This window comes from Callorhinchus milii, unplaced genomic scaffold (genome assembly GCF_018977255.1).
Source record: "Callorhinchus milii isolate IMCB2004 unplaced genomic scaffold, IMCB_Cmil_1.0 Scaffold13, whole genome shotgun sequence".
Taxonomy (NCBI): domain Eukaryota; kingdom Metazoa; phylum Chordata; class Chondrichthyes; order Chimaeriformes; family Callorhinchidae; genus Callorhinchus; species Callorhinchus milii.
Genome location: NW_024704754.1, coordinates 18,507,107 through 18,530,396, shown reverse-complemented (window position 1 = coordinate 18,530,396; position 23,290 = coordinate 18,507,107). Strand labels below are relative to the sequence as shown.

Genomic DNA, 23,290 nt, shown 5'->3' with positions numbered 1-23,290 from the left:
CCCAACTGAGGGAAGGAATGTTTCTGGAGATTGAATAGGAACTCAGCAGGGGGGCAGTCAATTTTGCATTCATATATCACACAAACGAATTCTCTAGTGAGAAATATGTTTGTGAATTGATTACGTGATAGAACGGTGTGTGCGTCAGTTAGCGAATTACTCATTGCATCGATTGACCTCAGGAACAAGATAGAAGAGCATAGCCTACAAACAGACACGGTCACTATATGTTACAGCAAATCCTGTGAAGTGCTTTGAGACATCCTCCCAATGTGAAATGAAATGTGAAATGCAAAGATTATTGTTCAGATGTAAATGGATTCATTTGGAAAAATGTGAGGGTGAAAAGCCACCACAGGCAGGAAACTCAAAATACTTCTTCAAGGAACAAATGAAACTGGTATGCTTTCCTAACAAGTCAGATTATTTTTAGTTTGCCATTGTTCTCAATTACACGATGTGGAAGGACAGATAGCCAAGGAATAAGCTGACAGCTACCTGGTAAACAATGCACATTGACTCCAGGTATGAATCATCACGACTAAATGAGTTGCAGGATGACTCATTGTTTTATCCTGGTAAACTCAACAATATTACTACCAGATGCGAACGGAATACAATATATTCATAACGCACAGCCTTTGGTTACAAAATAGATTACTTTTATGAAAGCATTTATCACTGGTGCCCAGCGCTTTTGATTAGAAAATGCTTTTTCAAAAGTCCGGTCTGCCTGTTCAGGTGCATGTGAACGAGAAGGGAGATTCTCTTCGTGTTCCTGGCCAACAATTCACACAGATTTTCTGAAAGCTAAATGGTCATTCACTTCATGACTGTTCTGTGAGCACATCTCTTGGTTTCCGTTACCGTCACAGGTGTTGTTGAGGTCACAAGACAATTCTAATGGTGGTTCTTACAATGCATGGACGTCTTGATGTGATCACAATACTGAATGGCATTACATCGAAGCTGGCGCACTGTATGGTATTTGACACAAGTGGTCTCCAGAATACTCCAGTAACTGCATACAATAAGTTGAGGATTGAAATCTGACAGTGTCCATTTCAAATCTGCGGAAACACAATGTATAAGTGGCCACGTGGAATTAGCTGTCACTTGCACCTTACAGCCTCGCACAAAGGCCAAAATATTCCTAAGCGGACTTTACAAAGCCATACTTTATTTAATGTTTCAGTTGCAAGTGAGCATTTCACAGCAAGAACCACAGCAAGACTGATACACAATTGAACCGAGAAGTAGTCTTGAATGCTCGAGGGTGCTACGGACAGCACGTGATGACGCTAGACATCTGGTGGGGTGACACTGGGACCTTAGGAGGAAGAAGAATTTCCTGTTCAGTTAATGCAGTCCCTATGTACACATTTGAGCTCAAATCACATTAACAGGAATATAAACACTCCATTGTCCCTCTTCACTCACATAGGCATGACTTAACCTTTTCCCAGACAGGCACTGAAAAGACATTAAACGTATATATGAATACACTGCAAATTAGGAAAAGCCTTGGCGATAAATGTTAAGGAAAATATAATAGGAGAAAGGATTATATGCAGCTGTAACTTGCAAAGATGCATGTCCTCATGCAGTTGACTTTTTAACTCCCCTTCCTTAGAGATAGGACAAACCCATTACATTAAATGGCACAAATATTTCTCAATATCTTGTGTGTGTGTGTGTGGGGCAGGGTTGAATGCATTATCTCTTGGAAGCAAGCAAGAATTCCCCTGGGGCAGAAGTGGCTCTGAATAGATTTGCCAGTAATCAAAAGGACCGATAATGGTTTTGAAGCCCTAAAACATTGTATTATCAAAAACATGAAACTCTGGTTATGTTTAAACTCATTACTCACTGGGGAAGGGGATTGTTTGCAGACGACATTTTCTCTTAATGATGTATATTTTACTGTGAGAAAGTGAGGACAATTTTGCAGTTAAGGGAATATCCTAAAACTGTACAAAAGTAATAGGAATCAATGACAATTGAAAACAAAATACTATTTGGGGTGAACTTTTTTGATATCGCCTTGCTGTAGCAAATGCATTATTTAATACTTGCAATTTTCATCCTTGTATTTCAACAAAAGACATTAACAATAATCACGTCAATAAACATGTCAAAGACAAAGCTAGCCATCATTAGAGGGCAGCAGGACTTGATTGAAATGGGGTCAGGTTACAGACCTTTCACCATTAATAAAATGGAGCACTGCATAGCTGAATGTAGGAAACAGGAACAAAAGTGTTTACTTTAGTAAATACATCTCAGAACAACTCTTTGATGTATATTTGAACATAAACCCCCAGAAAGACTGCGGCTGCTTTGGCTAGTGACATGGTGGGAGGTTCTGTTTGGAAGCACGATGCAATGGTTGACCCCTGCAGAGCACAACACAGACTCTGCACACAAGGGCTTCCCCCTCGAGGCAAGAGCAGATTTTAATAACTACACTGGAGCCTTTGAAACAGACTAGGCCTCTTTCATGTTTTATCCATTGCAAAGCGTACCAAAACTCAGTTTGAATGGAATTTATCATGCGAAATTCTAACAGCCCACCAGTTGGTAAATATATCACTGGGTTTTTATAGAGACTCACGCCATCACCCTTGTCCTCCCATCTTTCCAACACCTCACAAAATTCTAGTCGTAAGTGGTAGAGCATTCACTCATTATAAAGAAATTACAGTTGCATTTGCTTTTCGTGTTTCATGTTACACAAAAAAAGTCAGACAACTGATGTCAAAGGCCAAATTGATGATCCACAGAATTTTAATGTAGATATAAGTTTATGAAAATGAGATGTGTGATAATAAATATTTTTACTGCACCATTTGTGGCGATTGGAGACTCAAAGCACAGAATGAATGTGCCCAGGACTGGAGCCTAATTCCTTTGACAATGTGGATAAAATGGTTTTAGGAGCAATTTGGTTTGCAGCAGTATAAATAAAAAGGTAGCAATAAATACCAACTGTAACATGGAACTTTCAGTCACATATAGTTGGTTTGGGAAGTGCAAAGTGGCACTCATGAGATTTAGAATGAGTCGCAGTGTTGGGGCTTTGATCTGCATCTAACCATTCCGCACCCTCCCGGGAATGCTTGACACCAACACCGACAGGCTGAAATAGAAAAGGGTTCCAGTTCCCACTACTACCATCCATCACCTTGAAAAGCATAAAATGTACCAATTTTGTATTAAAAAATTTAAAATTTATTACATTGCATTCAGTCACGGCATGAATAAAATATTTGTCTTGGGAGCTGTGGGCTGTGCAGAAATAATGCGGCTCATGGATTCAGCATACAAATAGCCCACAAATCCTTTGGTGCATAACTTTCTTATATGCCCATGTTCCCCATCAACTGTCTATTACTTGCCAATCATCAGTATTGTAATTATGTTTACTGACATTTTCATTACATGTAGTATATTGTCACAACCCAAATTATTAAAGTCTGGTGTCTGACCGGAGTCTTCTGTAGAAAATTAATATTTATTTTATTGTGTCTTACATCCACGCATTCTAGAAAAAAAATGCATTTAAATAGGCATTTTCAAATATTACCTTTAAAGTAATAGGAAATTACAACAACAGCAACAACCAAATTACATTTATATTGTGCCTTTCACGTAGGAAGGACGTCCCAAAGTGCTGGAGAGTCAAGAGTTTGCAATTACACCTTGAAATGCCAGGGTTTGAATTAGCGCCACATTGCATGAGCTCAAAATAATAATAATAATAATAATCCTTGCATTTGATATAGCGCTTTTCACGTCGGGAGGACGTCCCAAAGCGCTTCACAGAACACACTGTAAAGTGAATTGACTGTATATTTGTGGGCGAACGTGGCAGCCAATTGCGCACAGCAATGTCCCACAAACAGTCGTAGATTGTAAATGACCAATTTATTATTGGTTTTGGTTTTGGAGGGATTATTATTAGGCGTATGGAGTAAGCAAACTTGATGAGTAAGAAAACCTAATGACTAGAATTTTGTGGTGAGTTTATCAGGTGGACTTATCTGCTGTAGGTTGCAAACAACTATACACTTGCTTGCTTAATCATGATCCCTTTGTGTATTGCTGCATTTTAACTGCAGTTGTAGAAGTTTTCTGTCCTGTTGCCTGGCAGAAGGTATTTGCATGAGCAGGAGTATATAATGGGGTTTATTTCTCATGTATGGAAAAATCTATAATTCAAAAGCACTGCAGGCATGAGAGAATTATCAGATCTCTTATGCAAGTAAAATAAATGGAATACGTGTTGCTGCCAGTGCAATAAACTATTTATTATTAATACAGGCTACAGCGGGATACTCATCAATATGGCTTCTAACTGGTTACAAAGAGATGCTCGAGAACGGACCTGAGGTGGATAAATGCACTGCTTACATTTGATGGTTCACCACAGTGATGAGACTGAGATCAATTGCGTGGAGAGGAAAATCTAACCACTGCATTATAGTGTGATGTGGTGTCGTCATTATTGCAGACCTACTCTTAATTAAACACACATTATTTTATCATAGAGTGTACAGAAAGAGGCCAGATCTCTAAAAGAGCTATCCATTTATTTACTCTCCCTTAGTTTTCCTCTAAAGTTTTTATATTTTCCTTTGCAATTATTTGCCCAATTCCCTTTTTAAAAAAAACTGTTATTCGTCAACAAAATGCACAGTTACTACACCTTACACTATAATAATAACAACCCTTGCATTTGATATAGCGCCTTATTATGTCTTTGCGACGTCTCAAAGCTCTTCACAAAATATAATGTAACGTGAATTGACTGTATATTTTGTGGGCAAAACTATATCCAGTGAAAGACTTTGAGACATCTTCTGGTGTAAAAGGCTTTACATCAAATGGAAGGATTATTATTTCAGAATTAAATATTCATAGGTCAATCCATTCAAGTCGTAAAACTAGAAAACAGCTGTGATTGAAAAAAATGAAAGACTGTCTTGTCAAAATGATCCATAGTTGCTCTCTCCTCCTGGAAGACATGTGTTAGTGTCATAACAACAGTTCCCAGGATTGAACATCTTATGACCTCAACTAAACTATTAGGGGATTTGCAGGTAGTTTAGGGGATTTAACCCTTAGCCTGCTGAGAAAGGGACAATTATACTGTTCAGCTAATTCAACTAATTACTTTAACTGGAGAATCGATTGTTAACATCTAAACTCACCTCAGAGCTACAATCTTTGAAATGTAATGCCATTTCCAGTATCTCACCGACAGCTGAACTTTTGCAGTCCATATGGTGTCTTTTGCACAATGAAGGGAAAAGCAGATGAAAAGCTGACAGCCCTCCATGCGTGAGCCTCAGAGACGAGATGATTATAGCCCTTCTTAAACAGGATTAACACTTAAGCGTTTTAACAAGACATTGTTTAAAACCGAGGTTCACTATTGCTATGGAGACAAAATGCTTCACAACAGAATACTTGTAAGCAGTTATAATTTCATCATTCGAAGCTTAATTTACTAGTGAGTTAATAATACAAGGGTCCCAAATGTAATATTTGCAACCAGGATTTGCCTAGAATTCATATTTATTTGATAGCCTGCTGATAATGGAATGTGCATTGCACAAATTGGCAGAAACTATGGTCCTACACGATTGGAAGTAGATTGAGTTTGAAGCGGACTGAATCCAAGTCTTATTTCTAGCTAATGGGGAAGCAGTTGCTCTTTGCACGTTGCACAGGATTGTGTTATAATGGTTCACAAATAACTGTTAGATTTGGTTGTATGATTGAATGGCAGAGAAAATGAAACGAGCACACACCTCAAGTACAGACACATATCCAAGCTGGTGGATTTGCCATACTGTTTTATTGCAGGATAGTATTGCAATGGACAATCACTGTTATCAAGGACACTGACAAATTGACAGAATGTGTTGTGTAGTCCTAACTACGGGTTTCTTTTGTGTAGTTTCATGCTGAAAAATGTCAATCCCAAATTATTGTTTAAATTTTTAAAATGATGTGAGAATGTGCTATATCAAATGCAAGGATTATTATTCTTTATTGTACCTTGATTCATGATTTGATCAATGATATGTGCTGCGATAACTAATTTTATGGAGGGCATTCAGCCAGCATTTTTGGTCCTCATAGTTATCCAGTGAAGCTGACTGGGTGAGGACGGGTGTTTATTGGCTGTGATGCTATTGCAGTCAGACACTGAGCAGACGCTCGCTGTCTAGACTGACTTACCAAGGACGGTCACTTGACTGAGGTATCTGAAGGCTGCCAAGACTCACAGTACTGTCTGCCTACAAAGGAAAGCAGAATCAAAGGTGTTGCTGCAGAATTAACTAGTGGATGCCGATAGAATTTTATTATCTCAATTCCAGGCTTATGCATTACAGATAAAAAGAGCAAAACGTGACTGCTGGGAATCTGAAATAAAAAGCGAACATTCTAGAAAATGCAGAGCACATCAATCAGCATCTGAAAGAGACAGACAGGTTAAGACTTCAGGTGATATGACAAAAGGACTCTCATTTCTCTTTCTCTTTCAGATTCTGATCCAAACTTTTCCAACATTTTTCTGTTTTAAAATGAAGAGTCACGCTGTGTCTATCTGATAGGATTTCAGCGCTTTGGGACATCCTCCCGATGTGAAAGGCTCTCTATAAATGTAATTTTGTTGTTGTTGTTGTTATGCTGTATAACTTAAGTTTAAAATTAGCATTTCGTTGCTTTTTCTGTTGTGCTCTCTTTCTGGTTCATTTCTCTGAGGTCCAGGTAAAGGAGGATCAATCATTTGATCATTGATTACATGTCTGGATGTCTTTGTGAACCTGAACCAATTTTTTTGTTAGTGCTAGCAAATACGTAAAGACAGAGCGGTGAGAATGGAATTACAATTAACCTAAAATATGCAGTCAATTCATTTTACAGTATATTCTGTGAAGCGCTTTGAAACGTCTTGATGATGTGATAAGATGCTATATCAAATGCTATTCTTATTATGATTATTATTATTACATTTCTCAATAAAATTTACGTAGGGACAACAGCATGGTTAAAAGTTTGTGCTATTTGGGTATTTTTAAGTGTAATTCTTTTTCGTAACGTTATCGTGAAATTCACCGAAGTCAAGCTTGCTTAGGTGAACCTTCATGCATTGTGTAAGCATGTTTCATCTGCCATTTTCAACATGCACACTGCTCTTGCCCACTTGCACTTTGTAGATCGGTGATTAAGTGGGGCATCAAGGTAACTTAAATATGAGTCTGACTGGCGGCATATTTGATTTGATGCAAATCTGAAATCCCAATTTATTTGATGTGAGGTTGGCTCCTGGCGAGTAATTTTTGTGAAAGTTTAGCAGAAGAGCTTTTTTTTTCTTTAATTGACTCTGCCTGCGGGGAAGTGATTCCTTTGTTGGTGAATCGACTGTCATTATGTTTTCAGATGTACAAGTGGTTGTTTTGTTGACAATCTACATGAAGAGCTTCATTGTTCCTGGGTTAGTGAGGGAGCAAATTAGCCAGGATTCTGTTGATTGCTATATAGGGACCCCTGATTGAAGATGTTTGTATTTGTGAGTGTTGAGTGAAGAAAGGATTGGATTTGATGGAATGACCCTTTCCGCACTCCCTTTCTAATAGCTTGCTGACATTCAATGTCAATGCTTAGACATGAATAATGGGCACTCGGATGAAGTACTGTACCATACCACAAGAAAAGCTTAAATGCATACAGATGAGTCGTTAGGGAGAAATTTGAGTCAAATTGGATGAGAGAAAACAGATCGAAACAACAGGAGATGTTCGTATCCTGAAAACTCCAGCTAAAGCAAGATGAAATTTATATTGCTTTTTTTTCTCCAATTTTGTGAAAATTTGACTGTTGTATCATTTAGGACTCGGCGAGTTTCAGCAATACATCATTTATTTTCCTCATCACTTATGCAGTGTTACTGAGCACGTACTGAGTAAAATGGTGATAAACCATAAAACACACATTTGCTAGTGTTTTACATGGGAATATCACATAATGTCCAACTACCATTTACAAATGGCTCCTTAATTATTAATGCAGCAACATCTTTTAACAACAGCTTTGAAATCGCTTTAAACATGATTTAGTATGAAGGACAAGAAACTGCAAGTGGGTTCTCTGTTTCTTTTTCTGTTTTTCTGGCCCCCACACACTTATTGGGAAAACAATTTTCCCCAGATCTTCAGCGGCTTTTTAGCTACAAATACATTTTGTATCAAGAAGGGAGTTTACAAATGGAGGTTGACAATAGATTCAGTTGCCTATTGAAACTGACAGAGTCTAATATTAAACAAAAGAATTTTTATAGCAATCAATGATCATAATCCCTCAAACCATAGATTTCATATAAGAAAGTCAATTTCTGCTGCGACTATTTTTAAAATGGAACATTATTATAATAATAATAATCCTTGCCTTTTCACGTCATCGAGACGTCTCAAAGCGCCTCACGGAATATACGAATAAAGTGGATTGATTGTGGATTTTGTGGGCGAATGGTTGATATACTCTCACGCTTAGGAACAATTTAGTTTTATGCAGGCGTAAGTCACCATGTCATATTTTAAGAAAAGGCAATGGTGCACTGCAGTTTCTGCTGATTCTAGGATTGGACCTGTGTTGGCAAGAAAGATGGCACATAGAAGTTCACGCCAGCACATTATTTCATTCTTTGTCATTCTATTTAATGCAAAGCATTCAGAATTCATTGTACCATTACCACAATTAGATCTGAAACTAATTAATACATTTCTCAAATGACCAGTTTCAAATCCACAAACATTTTGTGCTTCCACTCATGCTTCCACTAATCCTCTAAAGGCAATTATTTGTGTTAGCATCAAATAAGATTGCACTGTTAGTTTATCCACTGAACAATGCAAAAAACAAAATAATTTCCATTTTTGTTTAATAAATTACTCTGAAATGAAGCTCACAATATTTAGAAAACTAAATTCATAAATATATCATCAAGAAACTGCATATTTTTTAAAAGCTACTGCGAAAATCAGGGATGAAAGGAATCTTTAGCCAGGAAATCTTTGCTCTCATATGTAGTAATAGCTGAGAAACAAAATTTAAATGAGTCCGATAAATGCAGATGACTTTTGTGCTTACTAAACTTATCAATTAAATTTACTGTGTGGGGAGTTGGGTATAAATTTCTTTTTTTGAAAAAAGATTTCTGACATTTTATTAATTTATGGCAAAAAGACTTACAAATCAAAAACTTGGAGCTTTCTATTTGATCGCTGGAACCTGGGTTTGAATGTAATCCAGACTGATAGGTTGTAATATGATGTCTCATAGCACTAAGGGTCTAAGTAAAATGAATTCAGGTTGTTTCACCAAGTCATAATTGTCATGTGCAAAACTGTGAATAACTTGCTACCGAATAGGGTGAATGTGTCCGAATCACTTTATAAAAAATGCCTGTTGTGGAAGACAGCAATTCTAGAATTGTGTTGTTGATATATTCTGTGGTAAAGAACATGTTCCATTATTCAGGCAGAGGTGAGGAAGACATCCATCTTTGTGTGACGATATTAAAAAAAGAAGAGAGTAGTATCCTAGTATCCTGGCCATTGGTCATTCATGTCATTTCTGTTTGTGGGACTGTTCAACAATATCAACAAAGATATTGGAGCTTAAAATGTATTCCTAAATGCATCTCAAAGAGTAATTGAAAATCTGTAAATTCTGTATTCACAATTTAAATTACACCCAGAAACTATGAAACATTCATCCCCTATCCCTCTGCCTTGTCCGCTCCTTCCTTATCTTCAGGTCATGAGCGAAGACCTTCCTCTTCGACCGTCCCTGTGGGCTCTTCCCCCCCGGCTCGGCATCGTCCTGCACCACTGTCTCTAGAATGCTACCCTGTGCAAGGGGCGCCATATTGTTATTGTTGTTATTGTTCTTATGAACTGTAATAGTCTTGTCTTTATCTCATTTGTTTTAATAGATGCAGGTTACATTGAAGCATCTCCAGATCTAGAAGATGGCATTCCTACTTGGGCTCCTCGATATGGATCACAGCAGCTTGAGCACCAGGAACCTGACGAGTATCAGCCCAGCATCTACATGGGAGGTAGTCCAGTCCGATTGCCCGCCAAACAGGACCAAGTGGCCAAATTGGACGGGCAGCAATCTGCCTCGTCCACCAAGAAAAAGAAGAAACGTAGCAAACGAACGGAAAAGAGGGAGAGCAAAGTTACCGTTGAGGAGCCACAGAATGAGTAATGCAACTTGTCATGACAATCTGAGAACTATCAGTATCCAGATCAGGGCACCAGGATAGACATAAGGGTTTTGCGACTTAAAATTAAAATCACTTTTGAAAAGGGGTATTGTACGTTCAACGCTTATTTGTTTTTCTTTGTTAAATTCCATTGACTCTGTAGGAGGGAATCTTTCATCGCGACTTTAATGCCTGGATTAGTCAATTCTCATCTCTTCTATGTCCAACCTTAGCCAAATAAAGTCAATGGTAAGAACAAATGAAAAACTAAATTAACAAAATAACTTCTCGCTAATACAAAACAGCAGTAGACTGACATACCAATTAAAGCAATGCCATTGTGTGACAAACGTATTAGCAATTTTATGCACCCTTAAGTGTCTTATCCAGGAACTGACCCACAGAACAGATTAACTGTACTATACATGTTTGAAGTGGAAAATTATGTATGACGTAAGTGAATATTGATTAAATCTCGAGATAATAACAAGGGGATAACAATCAGAATTCCATCTGAATGGAATGAAAACAAATGTACACAAAAATCTGAATCCTGTATTGAGCAGTAATTATTTCCAGTGCCAATGTAGATGCGGTTTACTCCACAGGACCCTAAATTAAATAGTTGTTGAACCAATGCATGTCATGCCAACTTAGCGGTTCCATTTACACAGCTTATCCATGTCTCAATTAACCTTGGCCTGGATAGAATAACAGCATGTGTTTGCCGCTTTTTCTTGTGGGCTTCAAACAGCTGACTGTATACCTATTGAGCATGGATCAACCAGTAAACTGTCTCCAGCTACACCTTGTAGCAAAGTCAGATTGGTTCTGTACTGCTTAATATCCGTATGAAATATATTGTGCTGTTCTCAAATCAGTAATCACAAAAAAAAGTCAAAATTTGTTCAATCACCTGCGGCAAACTATGCATTTTTTTGTTACATTTGTACCAAAGGTGGCTTCCTTTCTTAATAATGTCTAATGTAATCTTTTATGCTTTAGTCTATTTTCAGATGTATTCTGTTTTGCATGTATAAGTAAACGTGATCAGGACAATCTTTACTATGTATCTGTTTATTGAAAAAGAAACACTTCACCACTTGAGTTCTACAGTTTTAGAACACATTGCACACATATAATGTGTACACTTACCTAACTAAAGTTTTGCTTCATTCATATTTTGTAGCAATTTATTTGTGCGGTGATCCTGTTTCAATAATAATAATAATCCTTGCATTTGATAAAGAGCCTTAACAAGTCGTTGAGACGTCTCAAAGGGCTTCACAGAATATATTGTAAAGTGGATTGACTGCGTATTTTGAAACTATTCCTGAAAGGTTTTGAAACATTATTCCAAACATAACCATCATATAGCAAAATAAATCTAAATATTGTGTTTGTACCAATACAGTAAGTTAACTTACATGAAACTTTGATTTGTTCCTGAAATATTGACACACACACATTGGATTGGCTTCTGTTACAATGTTCTGATAAAACAGCGGTATAATATTAAACAACAGATACATCTAAAATGAAACGAACAGATCTGAATACACTGGATCCAAATAATATTTCAATTTGACTGTTCCATCTCTGCTAAGACCTAGAAATCAAGTGCTTTAGCACTGGAACAACTTATTGTCTTATTAAAAAGAACGTAAAACTTCAAAACATTTTGCACATCATGAAGACGAGGCAAAACAGTGCGCTAAAACATTATCTTTTTGAAGACTTATAGACCAAAGGTTCAAATCCAAGCTAAATGAATGGGGTGATTATTATCCCTTTCAATGTGAGCTCCAACATTTCTACATAAATTGATTTTGAGAAGACTCAGCCCAATTACAAGTATTCAACCCACAGCAAAATGTTATTAATTTGAGCATCAATTTGTATTGATTTGGCTGTTTCATTCAGAGTCACCTAACGTGGCAGCACATTATGATGACGATGAAATAAAGAAAGCAATCTTGCTCTTGACAAACTAAAATATTTATTTGAATGCTGAAGGTCACAAGAAGTACTTGATGGTATACAGTTAATTCCTGGACTACAAAAGGCAAAAATCATGCAGGATCCACTCCCTAGTGTTATCCTTGATGCAACGTGTCTGTGAATATTTCACAATGAGAGAATTGAACTACTTTGTGGGTTTGTGGGCTGAATACCTAACGGACAACTCACAATGTGAGGTCACTCATGAAAATATATGGTGAGGCTTCAGAATGAGGCAGCATCTTTAGAAGGTTTCTTCTTGAACTTTTAGAAGGTTCTCCAGAAACTCCTTGGAGCAGAGAAGATTACAAAGAGACCTAATAGAAGTTTTCAATACTATGAGGTGATTCATTAGGGTGAACAAGGAGAAACTATTTCCACTGGCGGGTGGGTCGGTAACCCAAGAAATTTTTTCACACAACGAGTCGTTGGGATCTGGAATGCATGACCTGAAAGGCTGGTGGAAGCTGATTTGATAACAACTTGTAAGAAAGAAGTAGATAATTATTTGGGGAGGTCAAGTTTGCAGGACTATGGGGAGAGCGCGGGGGAGTGGGGTTAAATTGGATAGCTTTTTTCATAGATTTGGCACAGACACGATAGGCCGAATGACCTTCTGTGCTGTTTAATTCTATGATTCTATGAACGAGAGAATAGCCAAATTACCCTATGAGGACACAGACTGATGCAAAGACACTGGAATCGGTATCATGTACTTTATGTCAATTTTAAGAGATTTCAAATGGTGAGGTAATTTCAAAGCAGAATTATTAAGTTGTACTTTACTGACAGTTTTCTGGATTCGTAAAAGGTGAGATAGATTTCTTTTAGGAAATAATAATGCGGGACAATACATTATATAATTTGGGACATGACATGTGCATGCGACTGCCAGGATGATGGAAAGCGAACTGGATGGACCTTGGTCTTCCTTCATCTAGCAATTCCTCTCTTCTTATGTATACAATTTATATGAATGAGTGCGGTGACTTGGAGGAAGGGTTAGGTTAGAAATCTGGCTCTGTGACGAGGTCAGCTGAACTAAAAATGGATTGATCCTATATTCCCTTGTCAGAATGGAAAACATTTTGCAAAGCTTCTCTGGCTCCAGAACTTGTACCTATAAGACTAAGAATCTATTAATTTTATAATATTATTCCACTGTTTATTAAAATCATGGAACCCATCTGCACGCTAAATCAGCTTCTCTTGGACTAGAGCATGTAGAGCATTTTGGAGTGCACAGGCAACAAATTAGTCTAATCAGTTGAGGAGGTGAGATCTCAGGTTACATCTGGAGGCAGGCGTGGATATATTTGCAAAATAACATTCAACTTTACATGCTCGAAACTTAATTTACTTGTTAATCTTACTTTCACTTGTAAACTGGCCGTTTCCGGATTATCAGTGGAAAAAAAACTGTTTCCAACAATAATTTGTCTTTGCGAGCAGATACTTTGCTACAATTTATCATTTTGTTTGGTATGCTAATAAGGATAGATTCTTATCTGCTGAACCAAGCAACACGCTCAATCAAGCGGAATGCAGTCATTATGCATTGATCCTTCAACTAATTTTTCGCTATTTTAAGTATCCCTTGACCCCCTTCCCCTGCGGAGCTTTCCACTGCTTTAAGTAATTTTAACGAGATGGCGAGAGGAGAAATGCTGAAAAAATGCCCTACATAATTTCCGCAGTTAATTACAAAACGTGGACTTAAAATTTAAAAGCTTATGTTTGTATATGGTTTATGCATAAACACGTTTGCACTGTGCATAGGATCTGTAATATGCTTCTACATTGCACTCCAAAATACGAAGAGACAAGTAAATGCCATGTTTATTTACATATTCTTTTCTTGCTGTATGGCACTGAATAAATGTCACCATTAACTCAATGACATAGCCTTTATGCGTCTAATGCATCTCAATTTCTATACAAATGCTTATTTTTCTTCACGTAGTGATAAAAAGGAAAAAAAAATAATAGACGGTAGAGATCTAAATTTTGGAAACAAACAGGTGATTAATGTATCTTTATATTTAACGATACTGATTGGCCTGATTTGGATTTCTATCGTTTTCGCTGTTGTCACTTTTTTCTTCATTATGATTACTTGTTAAACCGCTTAGGCGTTAAGTGCAATAACCGATTGCTAACAAGATATCTTTCTGCATTTGTGGTAAATGATTATAAAATGCAAATTTGGTTTTATGTTCAGAGTAACACATTAGTAACATTATAGATGGATTTCTAAAACACATGCCTATAAAAGTAACACATCATTTGAACTATATCTTTCTAATTTACTTATTTAGAGATTATGTACATTTATCTGAAACAGCAAATACTAACAGACTTTATTCCCATCCCGAATAACCAAAAGACCAAGTAGTGAGTATTTTTTCTGGGCCTCAGATGCTTACAAACTGGAACACTGTAATGTAAATGCAAATTCTAATATCAAGTAGATCATTTGCCGTGTAATATTATTCAATTGCATTGTCAGCAGAAAAATGCATGTGAACGTTATATGAACGTTAATCCATATGGCGTTATTATATGTTGCTTTGAGTCAGACCGAGAATGACAACTTACAATTTCTGGTCTTTGTGTTTTACTTACATTGAGTAAAACACATCCATTGACACAATGAAATCCATAAGTAATTAGTCTAAGCATCTTGAAGAATAGAGTGAAATGATAATTATAAAAATAAAGAGTGAGCATACCCTACCTCAAATGTGATGACACAGAGTACAGGGAAGCTATTTTAGGAGCAGGTAATCAGTGCTTCAAACCACCCTAATCTCAGAAATAAATCTCAGATAGCTGATGGAATACTTATTTCAGGGTGAATTGATGAGATAGGGTTTGTAAAAATTCCAAACCAAGTTGTTTAAAATTACAGAAGGTACATTCTTGCCATACTTCCGGGTGTCCTTTCCTATTCCAGGCCTAGATTTACTTGGCAAATGATATTAGTATGGGACTGGACTATAACATATTGCTATATGCTGATACGCTGATTGCTTTGGGGTAACAGTAAGAGTTGCCCTCAGTCCACTTGGGTTTCCTCCCAGTTGCCATGCAGTGGCCTTTTGAAAAGTGCTTCGTTTGAATCTGGGCCAATACATGACCTGAAATAGCTGTGATTTCCCTATTCCCCAAACTCCTCCCAAACTCAAGAGTCTTACTGTCTTGCTGACATTCAAGATCCTATCTCAAACCATAAAGAGCAATCCAAAGGGTGGCTTCTAACTCTGGAACTGCATACCATGACCTGATTGTGTGCTTTCAGGAGAGAAGGGGAATAAACATAGGAAGGGAATTGATGTTCCCAAGATATGTTTATTATTGGTAGAGTATCTTAACTGAAAAAGCAAAATATATAAACCTTGGATTATTTTATTTTAATATTGTTTATTTTTGTTTTTAGTTTGCTCCATTCAATAATGTAATAATACGATAAAAATACTTGGATAGTGTTGAATAATTACTTGTTTAAGTCACGTTTGCAGTTGTTTTAACTTTCTTTCCAGGTTAAACATTTAGTCCACAAATTTGCTTATAGAATAAGTATTGTGCTGTTATTTTATGTGTGTTAGCATTCAAATCAGCAATCATTTACTAAAATAAAGTGTATTATGCATATATAAATCTGAATGATAAAACATGCAGCAGAAATTTTGAAACTGAAATGATCTGACTTCTTGAATGATAACTGCTCATAAACGAACACCAGTTTGTATTTAACATTTTTTAATATAAAAATTCCCATGTAAATACATTAATTAAGTATTTCTTTAAATAGTTTGTAACCAGACAAAATTGTGAGTGAAAAGAAAATATAATAAATTCATTAAACGTGTTCATTGTTGTCTTTTTTTTCAAGAATAAAGTGTCATTTCAGCATTCTATATACCATGAATGGGAGAAAGAGTGGGGTTGAACAGTCAACCCCTGTTCAGCCTTGAAGGAGACTTCTGTGCTACAACTTGCCATAAGTGTAAGAACATTAACCGTTAACAAGCTGATGTAAAGGGTGATAGTTTTGCACCAATTTCCAGCAAAAGCTGCAGCTGCCCCCTGAAAGAACTGATGGGATTCATTGCACATTTTTCTTTTCATGTTTTATCATTGTTATTGTTAACTTGATCAGCTGCCAATCCGTTGCTGGTGGACTTATCCCACAACTTCCACATTGTATTACTTTCTGTCAAGATGAAGCAATTCCTCTCCCAATAGACCTTTCAATATTGTTTTGTTTCGCAACTTCAGATATTTCAGAGTGGATTTGCTATTTTTGCCGTTTAGCACAGACCCAGTAAAACAAAACTCAATCTCTAAATGCAATTTACCTACAATTTTCATTTGATGATACTTTCCCCAAAGTGTGATTTCATCCTGAATCTAGAGGAAATTGATAATTCCACAATATGTGTATGATTACACAGAATGCAAACCATTCACTTCATAGAATATGCCTGTAGTTACAGAATCATAGAATATTATTGCACAGAAGGTGGTCATTCGGCCTATTGTGCATGTGCTAGCTCTTTGAAAGAGCTATCCAATTAGTCCCACTCAACCGCTCTTTCCCCATAGCCCTGCAATTTCTTTCCAAGTATATATCCAATACCCTTTTGAAAGTTATTATTGAATCTACTTCCATCACCTTTTCAGGCAGTGTGTTCTAAATTGTCCCTATTTTCTGTGAAAGTAGTTCTACAACAATAAAATCCCTTCGCCATGAATGTGATACAAGTAGTTAGCATTAAATACATATCCACTGAATCCCTATTAAGCTGTTTCATTACTGTAATACTGCATGGAACATTTCATTTGAAAAGACATTTCAAAATACCTTGACCTTTCAAAGAACCATGTGTTTATAATATGTGACATTCAGTAGCTACTACTATAACTAACCTCAACCTTGTGCTATGGATTGGACTGGGGAGAGAAGGAAGATATAATTCCTTTTGTAGATATCACCATATGAGTGTGTGGTAAGACTGTGAATGAAACAATCAATTCCCCTTGATGCAATCAACAAATTCAATTGGCTTTGCACTCAAAGTCCATTGCAAAGATAGAAAGGAAGATTTATTTGCACATCACAGAATAAATCACAAGCACGGGGTTGGGGGGGGTTGTGTGTTGAGGTAATCTCCAGAAATTACTACTTGTTATAGATATTCTTGACTAATTTTAGCTCCACTTCAAACTTGAATAATTCTACTTGTAGGAATAGAATATTTTGCTTCGATTGTTTCACTCTTAGCCTCAAGACGTGGTCAGTGGCAAACTTTTTTTCCTTTTATCATACGTGCACACCTAACTTCTCTCTTGGCAATGCCCAATCAAAAACAATTTTGATCAAATACCAACCTGTGCCTCAGACTTTATGTTAGGATTCAAAGAGCAAGGAGTCAGACACTCCGTTTCCTTGGCAACCGGGCGAAAATCCTTCTGCAGAATTTATTCCTGAGGTGTATCTAATAAACATTCATGTTCCTCCTAAGAGTTTTCACAGGAGTTATGTTTGTTAAAATTGAAGGGGTTTGAAAAGAGATAGCAGGATTATTTCTGTTTAAACCCTCCCTATCTGGCAAAAGAGTTATAGCACAACTGGGACATATTAGGAGAAAATGTTTTAAGTGCAATGAATTAGTTTACAGCATTAATTCATTGCATGAAGTCATATTGTTATCAAATGTCTCCAATGACTTTGTAGCGATATTTACCAATCTGTGTTGTGCAAGGTAAAACTTTCATTCTCCCGGGAAATCATATTAATTTTAAACCAAGTTCAGATTTTAGGACCAAAGTTTGCTCGACTAATTACAAAAAGTGCACAGAAAGTTTTATTTATTCGACACAGTTTATGAAGCCTTTCAGTTTGTCGACGGCAAATGTACCGTTGAATACTATTACTGTAAAACACAATGACCTCACAAATTGGATACCACAGATATGCACATTTCATTTAGATCCAAACATTTCAAATAACTCAAAAATAATTTGGGTTACCGTTTGCAGATGCATCTCACTTGGCGACCAGGCTGCGAGTCATTCATTCCTTCTTAGTGACAACAACCTATTTTAGGTTAAGTTTTAATGGCTTTTTTTCCCATCTTCGTCTCTCCAAAGAAATAAACACATTACTACGTGTTTTAATTAGATTGCTCTTTGCTTCTCTTTTTGCGGTTAGAACCTCCACCACCTCACCACTGCTTACAACTCCCGATGAGCATTATTGACTGAGAAATGAGCCCTCAATCTGCATTTCCCTCTTCAAAGGCCTCATTGCTTGCTGCTTAGATCGTCTTTTATTTATAAGATAACACAGCGGAATCCCATCAACATAAATTTCAACCAACCACAAATGGGTAATCCAGGCCATAAATGTACGTTTTAATATATATAAAACTGTGAGGCGAAATGATAAAAAAGCAATAGGCGTACTTAAGGAATGACTTTGTTTCCTTTGCTTATTATCCAGTACTGAGTGCAGAATTAATTCTCCCCCCTCCGGGAATTCTGCCAAAGGTCGGATGAAAAATATTCCAAGGCTCATTAAGTTTGGACATTCGCTAAGAATTCCGGGAGGCAATTTTCACGCGAGTGCACAATAATGAGTTTAATAAGTTGACTCCGAGAAAACACACACACACATACACACACACATATACATATATTCAGAATACTGCCGAACATGCAGAAAGAACATTGGCAGTTTAATAGCTATATAATAATTTCGCTTTGGGTAATGTGTTGTACAAGCTGAATAGCACTTATTGATTGATGAAAAGTTTGAATTTCAAAGCACTTTGAAATTCTTCCTTTTATTTTTCTACAAGAACACCAGCAGCAAGAACCTGTCAGATTCAGTGTGCATTTCAGCACAAGAACATTCTCAGCGGGCATTCAGTATGAAAGAGAGGGTGAGAGAGGGAGAAGGAGAGAGAGAGAGAGCGAGAGGGGGGAGGAGAGGGGCAGCAATTCTAATTAGGACGAGAAAGGCACAAAAGATGTTGAGAAACACTTCAACATTGGATATTCTGATGCTTTGTTACACGTCGTGTGCACTGCAGAGCAAAACATTACTTTCTCAATTTAAACTACTGCAAAGCATAAACCAGAATAGTGATATCTCTCTACCTATCTCTCTATGTGTTGTTGTTGGGTGAGGGGGTGGTTGGGGGGGGGGGGTGGGTGGGGAGGTGGCGGGGGGTTGTTTGGGGGGTGGCGGGCGGTTTCTTAAGAGAAGCTGCATCTCTGTTTGCAATAAACTGTTACGCGTTGAGTGTCTCGCAGCTGCTGTCCGCTATTCAGTGCTGAAATGTGTGCGGCGCTTCACAACCCCTACACAGCCACACACAAACCAAACCAGCTCCACACACACACACACACACACACACACACACACACAGGCGCACGCTCCAGCCTAATTAAAGTACAAATCGGCGTTACAGATAGCATTACATTCCTTCCTGGGTCCAAGCCTTGGAGAGCAGATTGAGAACGGCGCTCCAAAGAGATTGCCGGAATGCTCCCCCACCACCCCAGATTGATCATTTCTCAGGCAGCGTAGACCCTTGCAAGGAATCCGAAGAGCTGAACGTGTTTCCCAACACGCGGGAACTTCCCCCAAAAGTGTTTAGCTACCGGTCAATAATATCTGTCCCCTCTCCGATCAATACTCACGAGAACGCTGGAATATTTCCCCCCTCACCTGCGGTGGAATGTTTACTGGAAGGAGACGGGGGACACTAGCCAGGCAAGTGGTGTGCTTTATCGCTGTATCCTGTATCGGTGACTTGATTTCTGGCCAGATCCGCTATTCGATTCCCGAAGAGTTGAAACACGGCGCTTTTGTGGGGAACATTGCTGACGATTTGGGTCTGGATATCAATAAACTCTCAGCCCGAAGGCTGCGCATCGTTTCTGGCGCTACCAAACAATACCTGGAGGTGAATTTAGGCAACGGTATCTTGTTTGTCAATGAAAAGATAGACAGAGAGCTACTGTGTGGCGAAGGAGTTACCTGTTTTCTGCACTTGGAGGTGGTCATCGAAAATCCGCTGGAGCTTTACCGAATCGAGGTGGAGATTCTGGATGTCAATGACAATTCCCCGGTTTTCCTGAGGAAGGAGCTCGATTTGGAGATCATAGAATCGGCTTCGCCCGGGACTCGCTTCCCCCTGGAGAGCGCGCAAGATCCAGATGTGGGTACCAACTCCGTCCGCACCTACCGGCTCAGTCCCAATGAACACTTCATCCTGGATGTAGAAACGCGCAGCGACCGCAGCAAATTTGCGGAACTGGTGCTGGAGAATCGGCTGGACCGGGAGCAACAGCGCAGTCACCATCTGATCCTGACCGCCATTGACGGTGGGATCCCGGTGAAGTCTGGCACGGTTCTGGTCAGTATTGTTGTCCTGGACGCCAATGACAACGTGCCTGTCTTCGAACAGTCCGTTTACAAAGTTAGCTTGCTAGAAAACACACCCAAAGGCACGCTAGTCTTGAAACTCAGCGCCAGTGATCTGGACGAAGGTTCCAACAGTGAAATAGTATATTCTTTCAGCAGTCATACTCCGCCTAGTGTGCACCGACTCTTCAGTGTGGATCCCAATACAGGTGAAATTAGAGTCAAGGGCATTGTTGACTACGAGGAAGCAACTGTTTATGAGATTTATGTGCAAGCCAAAGATAAGGGCGGCTCATATGCAATTCCCGTCCATTGCAAGGTCCTAGTGGAGATAATTGATGCCAATGATAATGCCCCAGAAGTAATCTTGACCTCTCTGTCCAGCCCTGTGCAGGAAGATGCTACACCCGGGACAGTGATAGCTCTCATCAGCGTGACAGACCAAGACTCGGGTAAGAACGGGCAAATAAACTGTAGGATCACCCAGAACCTTCCATTTCGGCTCCAAACCTCCTTCAAGAACTATTACACACTAGTAACCGCTGATCTTCTCGACCGAGAGCGTGTCTCTGAGTACAACATCACAATTACAGCCACTGACTTGGGAATCCCTTCCCTATCCACCCAAACATCCATTGCCCTAAAGGTCTCAGATGTGAATGACAATGTTCCAACGTTCACCAAACCTTCCTATACAGTTTATATTATGGAAAATAATGCCCCTGGCGCCGCTGTTTGCTCCGTGTCTGCACTTGATCCCGATTTGAATCAAAACTCCTACTTGTCCTATTCCATCCTAGATAAGTCCATCCAAGGGTTGTCTTCCAGAACCTACGTGTCCATCAACTCTGACAACGGCAACATTTACGCGCTAAGATCCTTCGACTACGAACAACTCAAAGGGTTTCAGATCGAGATCCAAGCCCAAGATGCCGGGTTCCCACCACTCAGTGGCAAAGCGCATGTGAACGTCATTATATTGGATCAGAACGACAATGCTCCGGTCATCTTGTCCCCCCAACCCAACAATGGTTCCGCTGCGTTGGAGATGGTCCCTCGATCTGTAGACCCCGGTCACCTGTTGACCAAAGTCAACGCTGCTGATGCCGATTCGGGCAAGAACGCAAGGCTCTCTTATCAGTTGCTCCAAGCCACGGATTCGACGCTGTTTAACGTGGCGCTGTACACAGGAGAAGTCAGGACAACGAGACGCTTTGGGGACAAGGAGGCCCCCAAGCAAACGTTGCTGATCCTTGTGAAAGACAACGGACAACCTCCACTTTCGGCCTCTGTTACCATCATCTTTTCAATCGTGGACAGCATTACGGAACCTGTGCCCGACGACGTCAGTGACTTGTCTCCCAAAGCAGAGCACAAATCCGACCTTACGTTCTACTTAATTATCATCCTGGGGTCCATTTCATTCATCTTCCTCCTGGCCATCATTATCGTGGCTGCCACCAAATGTCACCAATGCAGAAATAATGTCCACGATTACAGCTGTCCCCTGGGACATTGCCGGTGTCTCCAGCGAGTTAATTCAACTGATATCTTGAAAACGTCGAAACTCAACCTTCAAGTGACCACAAACTCGAAAGTGCCTCCTGAGTTTTTGGAGGTTGGGGGGAGTGGGCGCCTTCCTTGTACCTACTATTACAAGGTGTGCCTGACTCCTGAATCCGCCAAGAGTGATTTTACTTTTCTCAAACCATTCAGTCCTGCGGCACCAGGCGACAAAAATAGGAACAATACCGACCCACGGGAGACCGCGTGGGAGAAGCAGGCCACAAAACCTCTGAACAACTGTCTGTCACCTACAAAGATCAACCACAAAGCTGTTGAATCTCGCAAAGTAGAGTCGGATAGGCCTCCATCCAATCAGGTGAGACGTGAGCGCACTTGTGATTTTGTTTGCTTAGAACTTTTTTAAAAATGATTAATTAACATGGAGTTTACATGTTAAATGTACCTTTGCAAGTGTTCCTGATTGCATTACCATGAGCCAAGCCGATTCTTAACTTTATGACTTGCCTTTGGGTGCGTTCATAACCTCTACTTTATACATTATGCATGGGTAATGTTAATCGCTAAAATAACATTTAATTAATCCTCGGAGTACCAGATTTCCCTTGAATTGCTAAGACATTTGGGTTCGCTTCCATCATCTATCATTTTAATGACATTCTGTGAAATACTGCGGTGTTAAACAGACCAGAGTTTCCATGAGGAAGAGGGTAAATGGAAGAATTGCATTACGAAAACATGTTTCTGCCATTGAAACCATTTTGAATATGTACAATGTGTGGTCTTTGCAAAGACCCAGTTGACTTTCTTTGATTAGAACATCTGCAAATTTTATGTGGCCCAATTCTTTCCATGATACTGTAACACGAGAAAGTCTATTGTCCTCATGAGCCGCCTCCTTACAAATAGTGAATCGTCGTAAGGCATTGCGTTGGGCTGCTGATAACAACAAGAACAACAACGTCAAAATTACATTTGTGTAGCGCTGGACAGTCAGAGTTTCGGACCCGAGCTGGGGGTCGGGGTTGGGGAGGGTGGAA

General features: G+C 38.8%; 2 protein-coding genes across 2 annotated transcripts in view; both read left to right on the top strand.

Annotated features, from left to right (window-relative positions):
• The window catches only part of LOC103184157, a 68,521-nt gene extending 57,177 nt beyond the window's left edge, over positions 1-11,344 (top strand). Inside the window, 1 exon segment of the mRNA XM_042340094.1 lies at positions 10,010-11,344. Within this exon segment, the coding sequence (XP_042196028.1) occupies positions 10,010-10,287 (278 nt within the window). The 3' untranslated portion in view covers positions 10,288-11,344.
• On the top strand, positions 10,730-23,053 carry LOC103184161 (protocadherin-10-like). The gene is made up of 4 exons (XM_007902031.2): positions 10,730-10,738; positions 19,105-19,182; positions 20,128-22,608; positions 22,937-23,053. Exons 1-4 carry the CDS (start codon positions 10,730-10,732, stop codon positions 23,051-23,053), a joined length of 2,685 nt encoding a protein of 894 aa, XP_007900222.2.
• Positions 23,054-23,290: the final 237 nt, after the last annotated feature.